Below are 16,381 nucleotides of genomic sequence, written 5' to 3' on the forward strand. Positions count from 1 at the left end.
TCTCAAAATGTTAGCAGTGTTCTTGTAACCATGATGGCCCCGGGATATGAGCCCCCCAGGTGGGTGAGGTAATATCTTTTATTAGATCACCTTCTGCTGGTGAAAGAGAAATGCTTTCGAGCTCCACCAAGATCTTTTTCAGTTCTTAAAATGCAACTGTACATGGGGAATCATCGTCGAACGGGTTTGTTTCAAGCATTTAGGGCTTCTCTACATAGGCAAGTTTTTTCAGCATATGTTTTTCCACTATAATTATCCAGGTTTAACTATCCCAAAGAAGTGCATCCACACCCCTTTGTTCATGCCATCTTAAGATAGTTCTCTTCTGTGATTCATTGCATCCACACTGCTCTTCACTTTTTCAAAAAACTGTACATCATTTGGGGCAGATGTTGGGGCATGGTGTAATGTTCTGCCACTAGGCTCAATTCATCCTGGGATGATTTTTTTTTTGTGGCACATTGTGGGATGCCCACTGGAATTCTGGACTCAAACTAACACACTCCCATAATTCATCTGGTTTGACCAAAGCAGGATCATTTTCAAATGTGTCAGGCACCAGGGAGGGAAGATTGCTGAGCACCGCAGTCCTGACCGTCATTAATACGAATAGGCTGCTCCACATGTATCATGCAGATGGATGGCTATGAGTGACTTGGAAGATAGCCACAGTGATGCCGTTGGGAAGAGATCAAGCAGTTACTTCTGCATGACGTTTTCCTGGAGTAGCTTTATTCAGTGGAGCATGGCACTTAGCCGACCAGCACCAGCTGATGTTCAGGCTGAGGAAGGCGACTTTCCCAGAGGCCTGTGCAGAGCTCACCTGGAGCTGCTGCAGCAGCAGAACACAAGCCTGAAACCTCCTCTCAGCCTGGAGAATATAGCCATCGCCATCTGGAAACTTATCACCCTTGACTGCTGCCAGTTAGTAGCTAATGTGACAGGGTCAGGCAAGATGGCTACAAGAGAGTGCTAGAAGGTAGATATATTAGCCCCAGGTTAAGTAGGTCCCTTTTCCCTGGTAAGGTAACAGAGAAGATTCCAGAACAATCAGGAACTTTCTGGAAACAATTAACACAGACAGGCTGATTAGAACACCTGCAGCCAATCAAGAAGCTGCCAGAATCAATTAAGACAGGCAGGCTAATCAGGGCACCTGGGTTTTTAAAAAAGGAGCTCACTTCAGTTTGTGGTGTGCGTGTGAGGAGCTGGGAGCAAGAGGCGCAAGAAGCTGATATCCTCACTTGCTCATGTAAGTTATCCTCCTGGGGGAGGGTTTCCTGCGTGACTAAGCATGCCTCTCGATCGTGCCAAGGTTTTAGAAGATTGATGTGGTAAATTTGCTCCGATTTAAGGCAGCCTGGCTGCCACACCTTACAGTTCACTTCTCCCACGGCTTCGATTACGTCGTAGGGTCCCTGCCACTGGGCCAACTGTTTACTTTCTGCTGTGGGCACCAGTACCATCACCCGATCCCTTGGTTGGAACTGTCGAAGCTTCGTTTGGTAGTTATAATGGGTTGGTTGGGTCTCCTGTGCTCTCTCCAACTGTTCCCGTACAATGGGCATAACTCGGCCTATCCGATCTCTCATCTGCAGTACATGCTCGACTCTGTTCCTTCCGGGATTTGGCTCCTCTTCCCAGGTTTCTCTGGCTATATCCAATATGCCCTGGGGATGGCGCCCGTATAGTAGTTCGAATGGAGAGAAACCCATGAAGGCTTGCAGACCTCCCGGATGGCGAACATGAGGTAAGGCAATAGGGTATCCCAATCTTTCCCATCCTGGCTCACCACTTTCCTGATCATGGTCTTGAGGGTCCCACTGAGCCTTTCCAGAAGGCCATCTGTTTGCGAGTGGTATACAGAGGTCCGTAGGGCTTGGACATGGAGCAACGAACAGAGATCTTTCATCAACTTGGACACGAAAGGTGTCCCTTGATCAGTCAATATCTCCTTGGGTAGCCCAACCCGGGCAAAGATCTGTACTAGCTCCTTAGCTATTATCTTGGAAACTGTGTTGCGGAGGGGAACAGCTTCCGGGTACCAGGTTGCATAGCCCAGTACAACAAGCACATGTTGGTGGCCCTGATCTGTCCTCTCTAGGGCCCCTACCAGATCCATGGCTATCCATTCGAAAGGAACCTCGATTATTGGAAGAGGTATCAAAGGAGCCCGTAAGTGCGGGCGAGGGCTATATAACTGACACTCTGGACAAGCGGTGCAGTATAATCAGACATCTTCATGTACTCCTGGGCAGAAGAACCTCCGCAGGATCCGTGCCTGGGTTTTCTCTGTCCCTAGGTATCTTCCAAACAGATGATTGTGGGCAAGACTCAATATGGCTTTTTGATGTTTTCGTGGCACCAGAAGTTGTTGTACCTCTTGCTCCCGCATTTGCACCATGGCGGTACAGGAGATCTTTCTTCACTATAAGTAAGGTACAGGACCCCGGACCTTCCCATCCACAGGTATCCCATCAATCTCTGCCATCTCTTTCCTGGAGTTATCATATCTGGGGTCCTCCACCTGGTCCCGCCCAAAAGTCTCTCTCCCGGGACTAATCTGCCCAAGCTCCCAGGGGCTGGCTTCTGCTTCTTCCAATGGCTCACTGCCCTCATGGATGGGGGCAGCCTCTGGCTCACCTTCTGTGGTGGAAGTTTCTCTGTTGGCTGCTCGCACCCATCTGCCTACTTGGGAGGTCTTCTGGCCCTGGGTCAGGATCCGGGTTTCCAAGGCTCTCGCGGCCTTCCTCTCTTTTTTTGTCTTCCGGGTCTTTTGCGGGGCTGAGAACAGATCCTGAGAAATCTCAGCCAACATCAGGGGTTGACATTCCCCCGGTGATGAGTCGCTGTCCTCCGTATCCCCACCTCCCTCCAGCCTCTCCGGGGGGAGCAAATTATCAAACCCTGGATAGTCCCTCCCAATGACTACAGGATATGGGAGTTTAGGAACTACTCCCACAGTCACCTCAATGGGATTCCCCTGAACCTCTATCTCCACCAGGATTGTGGGGTAATGGCTCACAGCCCCATGTACGCACGTCACTGCTACATGTTTGGCTTGTAGCAGCTGACTACTTTTTACCAGCTTACCTGACATGAGGGTGATACCACTCCGAGAGTCCACAAGCGCTGTAGTCTCTGCTCCATTTATCCTCACTGGCCTGGTGTAATTATGCGGTGCTAATGAGACCCCCACAAGGTGGATAAGGGAGCATGGGACCTCCCAATCCCCCAGTTACATTGCATAGGCTCCTCGGTGCTGGGACACTGTGCTGCTATGTGTCCCCACTCCCCACATGCATAACATCTATAATTGCTTCTAATCACTCCCCTATCCTGGCGGTTAGGGGGTTTAGTCCCGGGGTTCCCCCCACTCAGGCCAATGCCTTCCTTCTGGTGTCCCCGCTGGTTTTCAGCCCCCAACTTCTTCCACCTAGGACTCCCTGGGGTTTGGCTGCCCAACCTTTCAGGGTTGGGGTTGGGTGCTTGCTTCGAAAGGGGCTTTCCTTGGGTAGTCGGGTCAGTTCTCTGGCTGTCATCCATCTTTCTACCAGCGTGATCATCTCGTCGTACGTGGACGGATTGTTCTGGCCTACCCATTTGTGGACATCTGGCGGCAGTCCCTGCATGTAATGGTCCATGACCAGGGTCTCCAAAATCTCCTCTGGGCTGCACACTTCGGGCTGTAACCACTTCTGTGCGAGATGTATGAGGTCGAATAGCTGGGACCTCGGGGGTTTGTTCTCCTGGTATTTCCACTCATGGAACCTCTGGGCCCTTACCACTGCTGTCACCCCTGATCGTGCTAGGATCTGTGACTTCAGACGGGTATAGTCAGTGGCATCTGTGGAGGCAAGTCAAAGTAGGCCTTCTGGGCCTCTCCCCACAAAAAAGGGGTGAGAATGCTGGCCCACTGCTCCTGGGGCCGCACCTCATGCTGAGGAGTCCTTTTCAATGAGAGGAGATATGCCTCTATGTCATCTCTTGACGTCATCTTTCGAAGACAACCAGTGGCCCTCAGGGTTCGCGTCCCACTGGATCCCTGGGCCTGGGTGGTGAGGATCTTCAGCTGGTCCACCACCTCTCTCAAGAAGGCATGATCTTGGGTTGCCTGGCTCATCAATAATTGATTGGTTTCCTGCTGTAGCCACATAGACTCCTGTTGCGCCATTGCCTGAACCCAGGTGGCCTCCTGCTGGGCTGCCGTGGCTTGTACCAGAGCTCTTACCACTTCCTCCATTGTGATACAAAGCAAACAAACAAACCAAAACAAAAAAAAATCCAAAACCCCAGTGCACTTTTTTTTTAAACCTCTTTCTTCCGCCACGTTGTGAACGAAATCCCACTTTTCACACCAGTTGTGACAAAGCTCTGTCCTTGTCTCCGTGGGTCCCGCGTTTCCTGGAGGATTTCGCTAGCCTCAGAGGCTCACAGTGACCCTCCACGTAACTCTTCTCTCTCTAGAGACAAGGGTCACAGTCTACTGAGCCATTTTCATCATAAGCCAATGAGGGAGGTGAGGAGAAGCTAGAAGCTATCCTCCCTTGCACATTCTCTGTTGTCTCCCAGTCTCAGTGATTAATTGGGGAGGAGGAGGGGGGAAACAGGGGAGCCCGGGCCCGCCCTCTACTCCGGACTCCAACCCAGGGACCCTAATAGTATCAGCTATGGTAGCTGACCTTTTAGAAACATGACACATTCAATTCCCTGGGCTACTTTGCCACAGCAGTCCCCACTTCCTCAGGCTCCACTTCACCCTTACCTCAGGGCCTCCTTCCTGGTGCCTGATATGGTGTGTACTACTCAGCCTCTCCAACAGCACAACTTCCTCCCACACCTCCTGACATCCGCACCCACCTGACTAACTAGGAGGCTTTTAACTAGTTTCAGTCAGTCCCTGATTGGCTTCAGGTGTCCCAATCAACCTAGTGTTCTCCCTGCCTTCTGGTAAGTTCTTAATTGGCCCCAGGTGTCTTAATTGGCCTGGAGCAGCTGCCATTTAACTTATCCTGGTACCAGGGATTTGTTTAGTCTGGAGCTAATATATCTATCTCCCACTACTTTTCTATAGCCATCTGGCCTTTCCCCATCACGCTGGTTTATGAAATTCTTTACTGCAAACTTGAATAGGGGAAAGGAGCTGTTTAACTATAACCTGAGTAGCTGCAGAATGACATATGAAGTCTGCATATGGTAGACTGAAGAAAAAGTGGCAGTGTCTCATGTCAAGGCTGGAGGCTTCTGAGCAATATCTGCCTTGTGTGATAGACACTTGCAGCATTTTGCACAACATCAGTGAGAGCAAAGGAGAGAGTCTCACCAAGGGCTGGGAGGCAAAGGTGGAGAGACTTTCTGAATGTGTGAACAGCCAAGAGAGCGTGCCTCTGCAACATGGCCCAACTAGTTAGGCAACTAGGCTCAATGATGCATTGTGCTCCTACTTTGCGGCCAGCATGTAGTACAGGAAAATTAATGTACTGTAACCAAGGAAAGGAATGCAATGGATATGCTTTGTGTAACAATCATGATATTAGGGATTGATGTTATTAGTGAGGAGCTGAATAGCAACGAAATTTTTCAGTCTCAGAGTCTGGCATGCTGAAGTGATCTTGGTGGTCCGGAGGAATCACCTCTTGGTTGGTTTCCATGATGCCTTGGGCACCTTCTGATACTCTGGTCAACTTGTCCAGAATCCCATGTCAGAGTTTGGTGGTGGCATCCTTGGCAAAAATACAGTCCATTTTCTCATAGTAGGTGCAAGTAGTGGGAACATTATCAGAGGTCTTACTTTTGTCCCTAGCATTTTTATAATTCTATTGGAGTTCCTTTGCTTTGGCATGGCTCTGAGACTTCTCCTGCATTTGCTGTTAATATGGGCCTGAACATGCTCTTTTCCCCAGTGGCCAATGAAGACAGAACCATATGAAGACACTGCACATGGCTGCTATAATGGATATGAGAGTCCAAAAGTGTGAACTTCTCACAAGCTGAAATTTCAAAGGGGCACCCCTAGATTTGTGCCAGCATTTAAACATGGAGGTGAAATCCAGCCAAGATGAACCTGGAGTAGTAGAGGGCATACAAGTAAACAGATAGGCTAGTGCAGGTGTGAAGCAACGCAGTGTGGGATAGCAGAGGGAGGACTGCCTGAAACAGCAGAGTTAATCCAAAATAGGGATGCTTCCACACAAACCATGTAACATTCTGAAATAAGGCCACATTTACACTACAAACTTATTTTGAGCAAATTATGTCGGCCTAAAGCCTCTGCAGTTAGTACATCGCCTATATGTGTGCATACCTGGCTCCTTGTGTCGGTGGTGCATGTACTCACCAGGAGTGCTTGTACCAATGCACAGTGCAGTGCACCATGGGCACGAATCCCACTGTGAATCCAAAAAGAAAAGGAGTACTTGTGGCACCTTAGAGACTAACCAATTTATTTGAGCATAAGCTTTCGTGAGCTACAGCTCACTTCATCGGATGCATACTGTGGAGACTGCAGAAGACATTATATACACAGAGACCATGAAACAATACCTCCTCCCACCCCACTCTCCTGCTGGTAATAGCTTATCTAAAGTGATCACTCTCCTTACAATGTGTATGATACACATTGTAAGGAGAGTGATCACTTTAGATAAGCTATGATACACATTGTAAGGAGAGTGATCACTTTAGATAAGCTATTACCAGCAGGAGAGTGGGGTGGGAGGAGGTATTGTTTCATGGTCTCTGTGTATATAATGTCTTCTGCAGTCTCCACAGTATGCATCCGGTGAAGTGAGCTGTAGCTCACGAAAGCTTATGCTCAAATAAATTGGTTAGTCTCTAAGGTGCCACAAGTCCTCCTTTTCTTTTTGCGAATACAGACTAACACGGCTGTTACTCTGAAAACTGTGAATCCAGTCATTTGGGAAGTTTTGGTAACTCATGATGGTGCCAAAATGAGTTGTGCCGGGATGACTGGGAGCCTGGGGTCAACTTCCCAACATGCAAAGTCTCCATCCCACAATGTGATCTGTATCCCATAATTTTCACACCTTTTTTCAAAATCCCACAAACCTGCATAGCCCTCATCACTATCTGCCATCTCTCACAGAAGCATGGAGCCTTACCAGCTCTGCATTATTGTCATGAGCATTGCAAGCACAGGGTGCACAATCCTGCAGTATTTGCAGAGCCACAGAAGAACCGAATCAGTGGGGAACATGGAGGACACGTTGCTATGGGACATAGCGAGAACCAATTCAAAATTGTTGTTGGTGTTCACAGAGCAGCTGTAGATGGTGGAGAGCCACTTCTAGGCCTGAGAAACTAACACGGATCAGAGGCATCGCATTTATAACAATGGCTTAGGATGATGAGTACTGGATGCAGAACTTTCAGATGCACAAGGCAACATTCCTGGATCTGTGTTCCAAGCTCGCCCCAACCTCCAGTGCAGGGACACCAGAATGAGAGTAGCACTAACAGCAGAGAAGCAAGTGGCGATCGCACTGGGGAAATTTGCAATGCCAGAATGCTACAGGTCAGTCAGAAATCTATTTGGAGTTGGGAAATCCACTGAGGGGCCATTGTCATGCAAATATGCAGAGCCATTAATCACCTCCTGCTACATAGGACTGTGACTCTCAGCAATTTGCAAGACATAGTGGATGGATTTGCAGCAGTGGGGTTCCTCAACTGTAGCGGAGTGACAGACAGCATGGATATCCCTATTTAGGCACTAGACCGCCTTGCCACAGAGTACATTGGTGGATCACTGAGGATGCTTCACCCACATAAGAGAGGACTGGTCATGGAAGGGAACACAGGACTTTTCAGAAAGCTGCAAGGAGGGACTTTCTTTCCCAACTGGCGGATTACTATTGGGAATGTTGAAATGAGTCAGCAGTGTGCCCTTGTTGCCAAGAAGGCCAATGGCATTTTGGGATGTATAAGTAGGGGCATAGCGAGCAGATCGAGGGACGTGATCGTTCCCCTCTATTCGACATTGGGGAGGCCTCATCTGGAGTACTGTGTCCAGTTTTGGGCCCCACACTACAAGAAGGATGTGGATAAATTGGAGAGAGTCCAGCGAAGGGCAACAAAAATGATTGGGGTCTAGAACACATGACTTATGAGGAGAGGCTGAGGGAGCTGGGATTGTTTAGCCTGCAGAAGAGAAGAATGAGGGGGGATTTGATAGCTGCTTTCAACTACCTGAAAGGGGGTTCCAAAGAGGATGGCTCTAGACTGTTCTCAATGGTAGCAGATGACAGAACAAGGAGTAATGGTCTCAAGTTGCAGTGGGGGAGGTTTAGATTGGATATTAGGAAAAACTTTTTCACTATGAGGGTGGTGAAACACTGGAATGCGTTACCTAGGGAGGTGGTAGAATCTCCTTCCTTAGAGGTTTTTAAGGTCAGGCTTGACAAAGCCCAGGCTGGGATGATTTAACCGGGAATTGGTCCTGCTTCGAGCAGGGGGTTGGACTAGATGACCTTCTGGGGTCCCTTCCAACCCTGATATTCTATGATTCTATGATTCTATGAATTGCCAAAAATGATACACGACCCAACCTACCCAGTGTTCCCCTAGTTTATGAAGCTGCACACCAGCCATCCTGACAACACCAAGGAACGATTCAAATTCTGGCTTAGCAGGTGCAGAATGACAGTTAAATGTGCGTTTGGTGGACTGAAGGGACTCTGGCATTGTTTACTCACAAGATTGGACCTCAGTGAGAAAAATATCCCAATGATCATAGCTACCTGCTGTGTCCTGAATAATATCTGTGAAGCAAAGGGGGAAACCTTTCTGCCTGGGTAGAGCGTAGCTGTGGAATGGCTGTCTGCTGAGTTTGAACAGGCAGACACAAGAGCTATTAGAAGAGCTCAAAGCTCAGGGCGGGTTTTGAAAGGCCATTTTTACAGTAAGCCATGTAATGCATTTTGTTGTACTGTACTCTATCCGGCCCTGCTCTTTTGTGGCCTAATAGGAATCATGCAGTAATTGCTGTACATACAGAAACATAACACTGTCAATACATCTATTAATTTTGTTTATGGCTTATTCTATGAGTTGTGTCACATTGTCAGTAACAAGTACCTGGTTGCTTTCATACCTGTTAAGCACTTGGTAGTAGATGTTGCAAACAAATAAAAAAGAGTTATGTTTTAAATAACAGACATTTATTTTGTACAAGAATTCAGTGAAAAAAAATAAACTGAAATTTTAAAATAAATATATTTAAAATAAACTTACTGAAACTTAAATGAACAGAACAGAACTTATGAAGGGGAAAGAACATTCATGCCTATTTCAGCTACATCTACACCAACCATCACTTTCACAGGTAAGTGTATGTGAAGCTGTGATTGTCTTCAGTGTCCCGCAGAGTGGAGTGGTAGAGATAGTGAGGCAGTCCTGGATGCCATGTGGGATGTTGAAGGGGACAGGGGATATAGGAAGGTCCCGATATTGAGTTCTCAATGGGCTACAGAGGGAGGCGAGCATGGGATTCTCAAAATGCGGGTCCACCAGAGTCTGCAGTATCTGTGTTTGCTGCCTGAGAAGCCTGATTATGTCCTGGTGCATCTCCCTCTCCTTTTCCTGCACCTTCCTCCTCTCCACTCTTTCCTTCTCCAGGCTGTCCCCAATGTTCATCCTGCAGTCCCTGTGCTCAAAATCCAGTGCAGCACTGGCTTGAAGAAGCTCAGTGAACGTCACCCCAAGTCTTCTTCTTTCTCCTCCTTATCTGGGTCAGGCATTCTGCAGGTGTGGAGAGGAAGACCCTCAAGGCTGCAGCAGCTGCAGATAAACACATAAAGTTACCGCTGTCAGTATAGTCCCTATGGAAACTGAAATTTAAGATGCAGAACTTGCTCCCCTTGCTCCCCTAAAGCTTCAAGAACTACAAGTTCATTTTCACTTCCGGTTGGGATTGCTTGTGTATGGCACCAGTCACAGCATCAGTCACGGTAAGTATGGCCCACTAGAGATTAGGGAAATGAGGAGAGAATTTCTCGGTTGCATAAAACTACTAACACAGGGCATTGGCACTGAATACTGGCACCTTTTCCCACAGGTGGTGGTGATTTTAGCTGATATCTCACTCCTAATGGTAACAAAGGCATAGAGAACACAGCTGCTGCTGGCATCCTGAAGCTACTTCTGTCCGTATACTGCTAGGCTGTGTATTGCAATGGTGCCTGCCAATGTTATCACTGAGTGCTGTGGGAAATCATCTTACCACAGAGGAAGAAATAAGGCTGCCATCCCTAGAACCCTTTGGCAAAGTATAACAGAGAATCTCTGTGAAAATTTCATAGAGATCGCTCAGAAGGATTCAAGGGACACCCCTGTATACATAAACAAACTGGTCTGCATGCTCTGTCTCCCTGCACCTAACTCTAGAGGGAATGGAAAAGCAGATAGCAACTCTACTTCTCTTGGTTCTTCTAGTATGAGTAAATTAATGAAAAGTCAAAAGCTGTGTCCTGCTATTTTGAGGGGGCCATCCCTGGAATGGAAAATTTATGTACATGCTTACCTGAGGTTCCTTCCCCTGCACTGGACTTGCCCATGCTCTCTATTGGCAGGACTGGCTGGTCTGCAGTGGCGTAAAAAACAGGTCCTAGCTTGCTGTCCAGCTGGATCCAGTTGCCTGTCCCCCATCCTCCTCCTCTTCCTTGTCCACCCCCATCCTCCTTTCTGTTCACAGCAGAGACTTGCGACTTGGGCTCCTTGGAGATATTGACAGTGTTGTGATGGGTGGGTGGGTGAAGCTCTCCACCGAGTATGGCATGCAGGTCGTTGCAAAATGGCAGGTCTGTGGCTTGACACCTAATTGTTTTTTGGCTTCCCTGGTCTTCTGGTATGCCTGCTCAAGCTCCTTGGCTTTCACGCAGCACTGCTGCTGGTCCATCATACCACTTCTCCTGCATACCCTGAACACAGCCTCTTCTCCCCACAGGCCCAGGAATTCCAATATATCGTGTCTCCTCCAGGCTGGAGCACATCTGTAGTGTGTAGCTGGCATGGTCAGCTAGGCAGTTGCACACAACAGCGGAGAGCTGCTAGGTATGCTCTCCAAGCTAGGCAATCAGGAATAAGAATTTCAAAAATCCACAGGGCTTTAAAAGTGAGGTTGGCTTCCAGTCTACGTGACCCCTGGGCAGTGGAGTTCACAATGGTGACCAGAGCAGTTAGTGTGGGACAACTGCTGGAGGACCGTTAGGGTTGACAAAGGTAATGCAGTGTCTACATGTGTGCCGTGCCAACCTCTGTACATAAACCTTGGCTCAACACCACGTTGGAATAACAGGCCACTTACTCAGTCGGAGACAAATCTAAATGTAGACACATGCACAACTGGGTTGAAGCAAGACTCCTTATATCAACATAACTTGTCGTGTAGACCAGGCCTAAGAGTTAGGTTGCTTCCCAATTAAAGTGGGATAAGATGCCAGCTAATCAAAAAAAGAACTTTTGTGTGTCAATGTAAGGGAGTTTATGATGAAAACCTGAAGTTTATCTATATGGAAAAAACTTTCCTGTGTAGACAAGCCCTTAGCATTTATAAGTTAATGAATAAGTTTATTAACTGAAATTAATTAAAATGGGTTCTTTAAGAAATTTATTATCAGTTGTCTGACTTCTTTTTAATATCTAGAATAATTCATAGATTTTAAGGCCAGAAGTGACCATTTTGATCATCTACTCTGACCTCCTGCATAGCACAGTGATAGAATGTCACTCAGAATGTCACCAAGCCCATTACTTTTGGTTGAGCTAACAATAATGGAAAAATGCAAACTCTTCAAACTCCAAAATACAGTTAAAACTAACTGAAATTTTATGTTGCCTGTATTTGAAAGCAGTGTTTTTTGTTTTTCTTTTTTGGTTGATCACTTTTGCCATTATTTTCATAAATGACAGTTTCTCGTTCTACTTCAGAAAATTTGACAGTGAACTCCCCTCTTTCAGAATGGCTGCTATCTCCTACTGTTCTCAATGGGATTGAGGCCACATGCTGTGCTTAGCCAAAATGGCCACTCTCTCCATTCACCGACTTTTCATAATCCTCTCCTCCATTTCCTGATAGCATAGGGAGACACCATCTTCTATGAAGACACCTTGGTTTCACTTCCACAGGAAACAATGGGAGCCAGTACCTGTTTTGTAAGAAGGCATCTTAACAAAAGGTAGCCTGTGGCCTCAGGCCTATTAAAGACAATGGGAAATGGCGGCCATTTTGAAATGTGACTCGTCATATGTTTCTGTTAGGGAGATTTTATTCTTCAGCCTCTGATGACAGATACATTTTCAGTTATGAAAATGACAGCAAAAATAACTATTAATCTGAAATATTTATTTTAAAACTGTCACCCACTGCTCCAGATCTACTTAACAGAGAGGACAAGAGGGAATAGAAAACTTGCAGTGTGTATGAACAGTGGACAGAAGCTAGGACTTTTGTGTGCAGGGGAGTATAGAGAACAGTAGGGAGGAAGAAAAAGGGATATATCTCCTGCTGACTTGCACTGCTCGTGCAATGCAAAGCAGCTGTAAACCTAGTTTAACTGGCCAGTATGCTCTGGCTACTTTGTGTTGCTCCAGAGCAGCCTAAAGCAGCCAAAGTGTACCAGTGAATCAGACTCTAACAGTTACACATTTTTAATGATTTCCAGTTGATATGACATAACTACAGATCATTAGATGAATCTCAGAGAATCATTACTTTTGAGTTTGTTGTTCAGCATTCATGTTGAAATTTTTAATAATTTCAAAAAACAATCATAAACACCCATATGGAAATTCCCAGACAAAAATGATGTGAACGTGGAGTTAAGGTTCACAATGCTTGACAGTAATTTAGGGTAAAATATATTACAGAGATGTTGTTATTATCCCAACCCCAAACATTACAAACCCAGGAAATTCAGAGTTAAATTTCTAAGTTCAAAGTGCTAAAAAAATTGCAAGGTATGGAAATGAACCATAGGGCATTGGTTCTCAACTGGGGTCCGTGGCTGAAACCTGGTGCTCCAAGTCCCAGCGCACCCCCATTCTCCGTGCCTTCCCCCGCAGAGCTGAAGCCAGGAGCTGTGGGGCCGAAACCATGAGCCGCAGTGCCCCACCCTCTCCACGAGCTGAAGCTGGCAGCCGGGCCCCTGCTCCGGGGCTGAAGCCGCAAGCAGCGCAGGGCTGAAGCCCCGAGCCCAAGTGCACTCCACCTCAGGCTGAAGCCAGAATCGGTGGGGCTCAATCCCTGACTCAGGCACAGGCCCTGAGCCCATGGGAAGAGTTAAGGGGGCACAAGGGTGTTGCCCCCCCAAAACTACACTGCCTTACCCAGAGTGGGGCAGTCACAGGGGCAGCTCCACTCCCTCACCTTCTCCTCTCCCCCAGTCCTCCTCAAGCTCTGCCCTCCAGCCAGGACGTAGACAAAGGGGAAGCTGAAGCCAGGCTGTGGGGGGCAGTTGCTTCTCTGGCTGGTGGTGCCACGGAGCAGGCAGCCATGACATTCCCGTCTGCTGCTGGTGGCCAGGGTTGCAGCTGCTCCTCAACTCCCAGCCCCCTTTGACTGCTCATGCAGCCTATAAGACCTGCCTGGGCGGGGGACCTGGCTCTCGGGCCAGCAGAGCCCTTGGGGAGCAGCCACCACAGAGGAAGTCCTCCTAGCATAGCCCTCCTAGCACACCATTCCCTAGCTACCCATCTCCCTGCAACCTGAACTACCCCCCTGCCTGCACACAGCCCCTAGTTACCCCCCTGCCCACCAACAGCCCCTAGCTACCCCCTGGCTGCACCCTGCGTTACACCCCTCACTGCACACAGTCCCCAGCTACCCCTTGCCTGCACCCTAAGCGGTTTTCAAACTTTTTGAGCTGAGTCCTCCCTTTGAGTTATATGTTTTGGTTGCATCCCTCCACAACCCAGACAGGGTTGGTGGCCTGCTGAGTTGAGTCAGGGAGTGGAGGTGGTGCTTCCTCCCTGGACCCTGCTGTGCGGAGCTGGCTTGAGCCCTGCCAGCCCTTGCCACCCCAAAATAGAAGTCAACCTACACTTATGCATGTCTAAGGGTCCCACTCCTGGCCCGGAGTCCCGAATCTCCCTCTTCCACCCCCGCTGGGCCCTGGAGTTTTTATAGCATGTTGAGGAGCCCTCAGAAAGAAAAAGGTTGAGAACCCCTGCTATAGGGCATCCAAACAACCTTAACTTCATCCTGAAGAAATAAAGGAGGAAAACAAAAGAGAAAGAACAAAATCTAATGTGTCTTTAAAAATCAGTTTGATTTAATCTGAAATCAGAAATATTAAAATGCCTTAATCATATGCTCACTGTGTGGTGTCATGGGGTAGAGTTACGGTTATTTGGGTGCCCTAAATTGTTCATATCCATACCTTAACATGTTTGGATATCCATACCTTAACATATCTGAATTTCCTGGATTTATAGTGCTTTGTTTTGGGATAATTACAAACATCTCTGTAATATACTTTACCCTAAATTACTTTTATGTACTCTCAAACTTAGCTCCCTCTTAATGTAGTCATCTTAGAATTTAGAATGTTTAGAGGCTACATTAAACTGGAATAATGACTGTGAAACCCAGGGTGCTGCACAAGAAATAAATAAAGTACATACAAATGTTAATTGAAAATGTAATTTAAAAATATAAACGTGAGATGACTTAGTCAGAGAAGGACATTATACGTAACCATCAGTCAAGACTCTTCTTCCAGTTATACCAATGTAAATCAGGAGTAACTCCACTAAATCAGTAGATTTATATCAGTGTGAAACTGATATGATTGACTGGATAATAAGTCCCTTCATCTTTACAAGTATTTTGAACTTCTGCTGAGAAAGGTGTGGCCAGCACACAGCCCACACAACACATGAAGCTCATGGAGTTTAACTATGTTGCCTGGACCAGGTGTGGCCTACAGATACTGCAGGTCCCATTATATAATGTTCATGTGCCCCTTTTGACTACAGGTTCTAGACCAATTCATAGCATTACATAATGGACATGGAGCTACAGTGGGCTGAATCTTCATATGCAAAATGAGAGCAGTCACAATCTGCTACAGTTAATGTTAATGCACATGAGGCAGAGTCTTCAGGCTCCTAGTATATTTACTCTCAAGTGTAGTGAATATCACTTCGCCCTGTATCTTACACACTTCTTCTACTTAGAAAGGACAGAGATGTGCCATAACAATTTTTGGTTTAAAACTATGACAAAAGAAAATCCGTTACCTTTTCAGATTCACCATTGCCCAGGGAATGCCTGTGGGTGTGTTAAATGCTGGAAGAAGCTTTCCTGCCAGCTGCACTGCTTTGAGCTTGAACACCTGTGACAGTAGACAGAAGGATGAATTTCTAACAAACCTGGGGTTTTTTAGCTTACTATAAATTAAAGAGAGATTGTCACTTTAAAACATATATATCCCCCTGATCCCATTAGGAAAACTTTAGATGATCAAAACCAAAGTTTTTTCTGTTCTCTTTTCACATTTATGATTTAATTTTTACTTGTTCACTTTCCACATTTCACTAAGATTTGAACATGAAGTTTCAATTTTGTGCTTTCATGCTCAGCAATGCTGCTCCTTGGATACACACTGAAGAATATGAAAAAAATCCAATTACTATTATTTGCAGTGCTGTTGTAACCATGTTGGTCCCAGGATATTAGACGCACAAGGTGGGTGAGGTAATAGCTTTTATTGAACCAACTTCTGTTGGTGAAAGGCACAGGATTTCAAGCTTACACAGAGCTCGCCTTCAGTTCTGGGAAAGATACTCAGAGTGTCACAGAGACCATTAACTCCCCACTTCACCTTGAATAGTCTCTTGCGACCTGTTAACTCTTCATGCGTAACAATCTGTTCTACCTTGTATTTGGCTGTAACACTCTGAGTACCTTTCCCAGACCTGAAGAAGAGCTCTGTGTAAGGTCAAAAGCTTGTCTCTCTTACCAGCAGAAGTTAGTCCAATACAACGTATCACCTCACCCACCTTATCTCCCAATTAATATTAGGTATTTGAAAACACCTTCAAAAACAATCTTTAAAAAAACCTCAGCCTAAGATTTCTCCCTAAATCTGACTTCCCTGAAGGATTAATTCTGCTCAGTCTCTAGTCTAGGTCCCTCTGCCACATAAGAATGATTCCAAACCATTTTCTAACTAACTAACAAAGCCCACCTAACAACAGTAATTAATCTGCATCTTTATGCAGCATTCTAGAACCTGAATTTATGGTGGTTCACTATGCAGGGTTCTGGAACCTGTCACATTGTCACAGTACCTGTGGAAACCACACCAGAATCTATGCTTGTTCCATTTTGTATTATTAAATGGCAAAAAAAACTTAGTTA

General features: G+C 46.5%; 1 protein-coding gene across 4 annotated transcripts in view; it reads right to left on the reverse strand.

Annotated features, from left to right (window-relative positions):
- Positions 1-16,381, reverse strand: part of MAN1A2 (mannosidase alpha class 1A member 2) — a 304,833-nt gene that overhangs the window by 104,537 nt on the left and 183,915 nt on the right. For all 4 annotated transcript variants that reach the window (XM_073310578.1, XM_073310569.1, XM_073310564.1 and 1 more), the window contains one exon: positions 15,259-15,353. In XM_073310578.1, the coding sequence (XP_073166679.1) occupies positions 15,259-15,353 (95 nt within the window). The remainder of the gene's footprint in view (positions 1-15,258; positions 15,354-16,381) is intronic.

This window comes from Lepidochelys kempii, chromosome 1 (assembly GCF_965140265.1).
Source record: "Lepidochelys kempii isolate rLepKem1 chromosome 1, rLepKem1.hap2, whole genome shotgun sequence".
NCBI classification, from domain to species: domain Eukaryota; kingdom Metazoa; phylum Chordata; order Testudines; family Cheloniidae; genus Lepidochelys; species Lepidochelys kempii.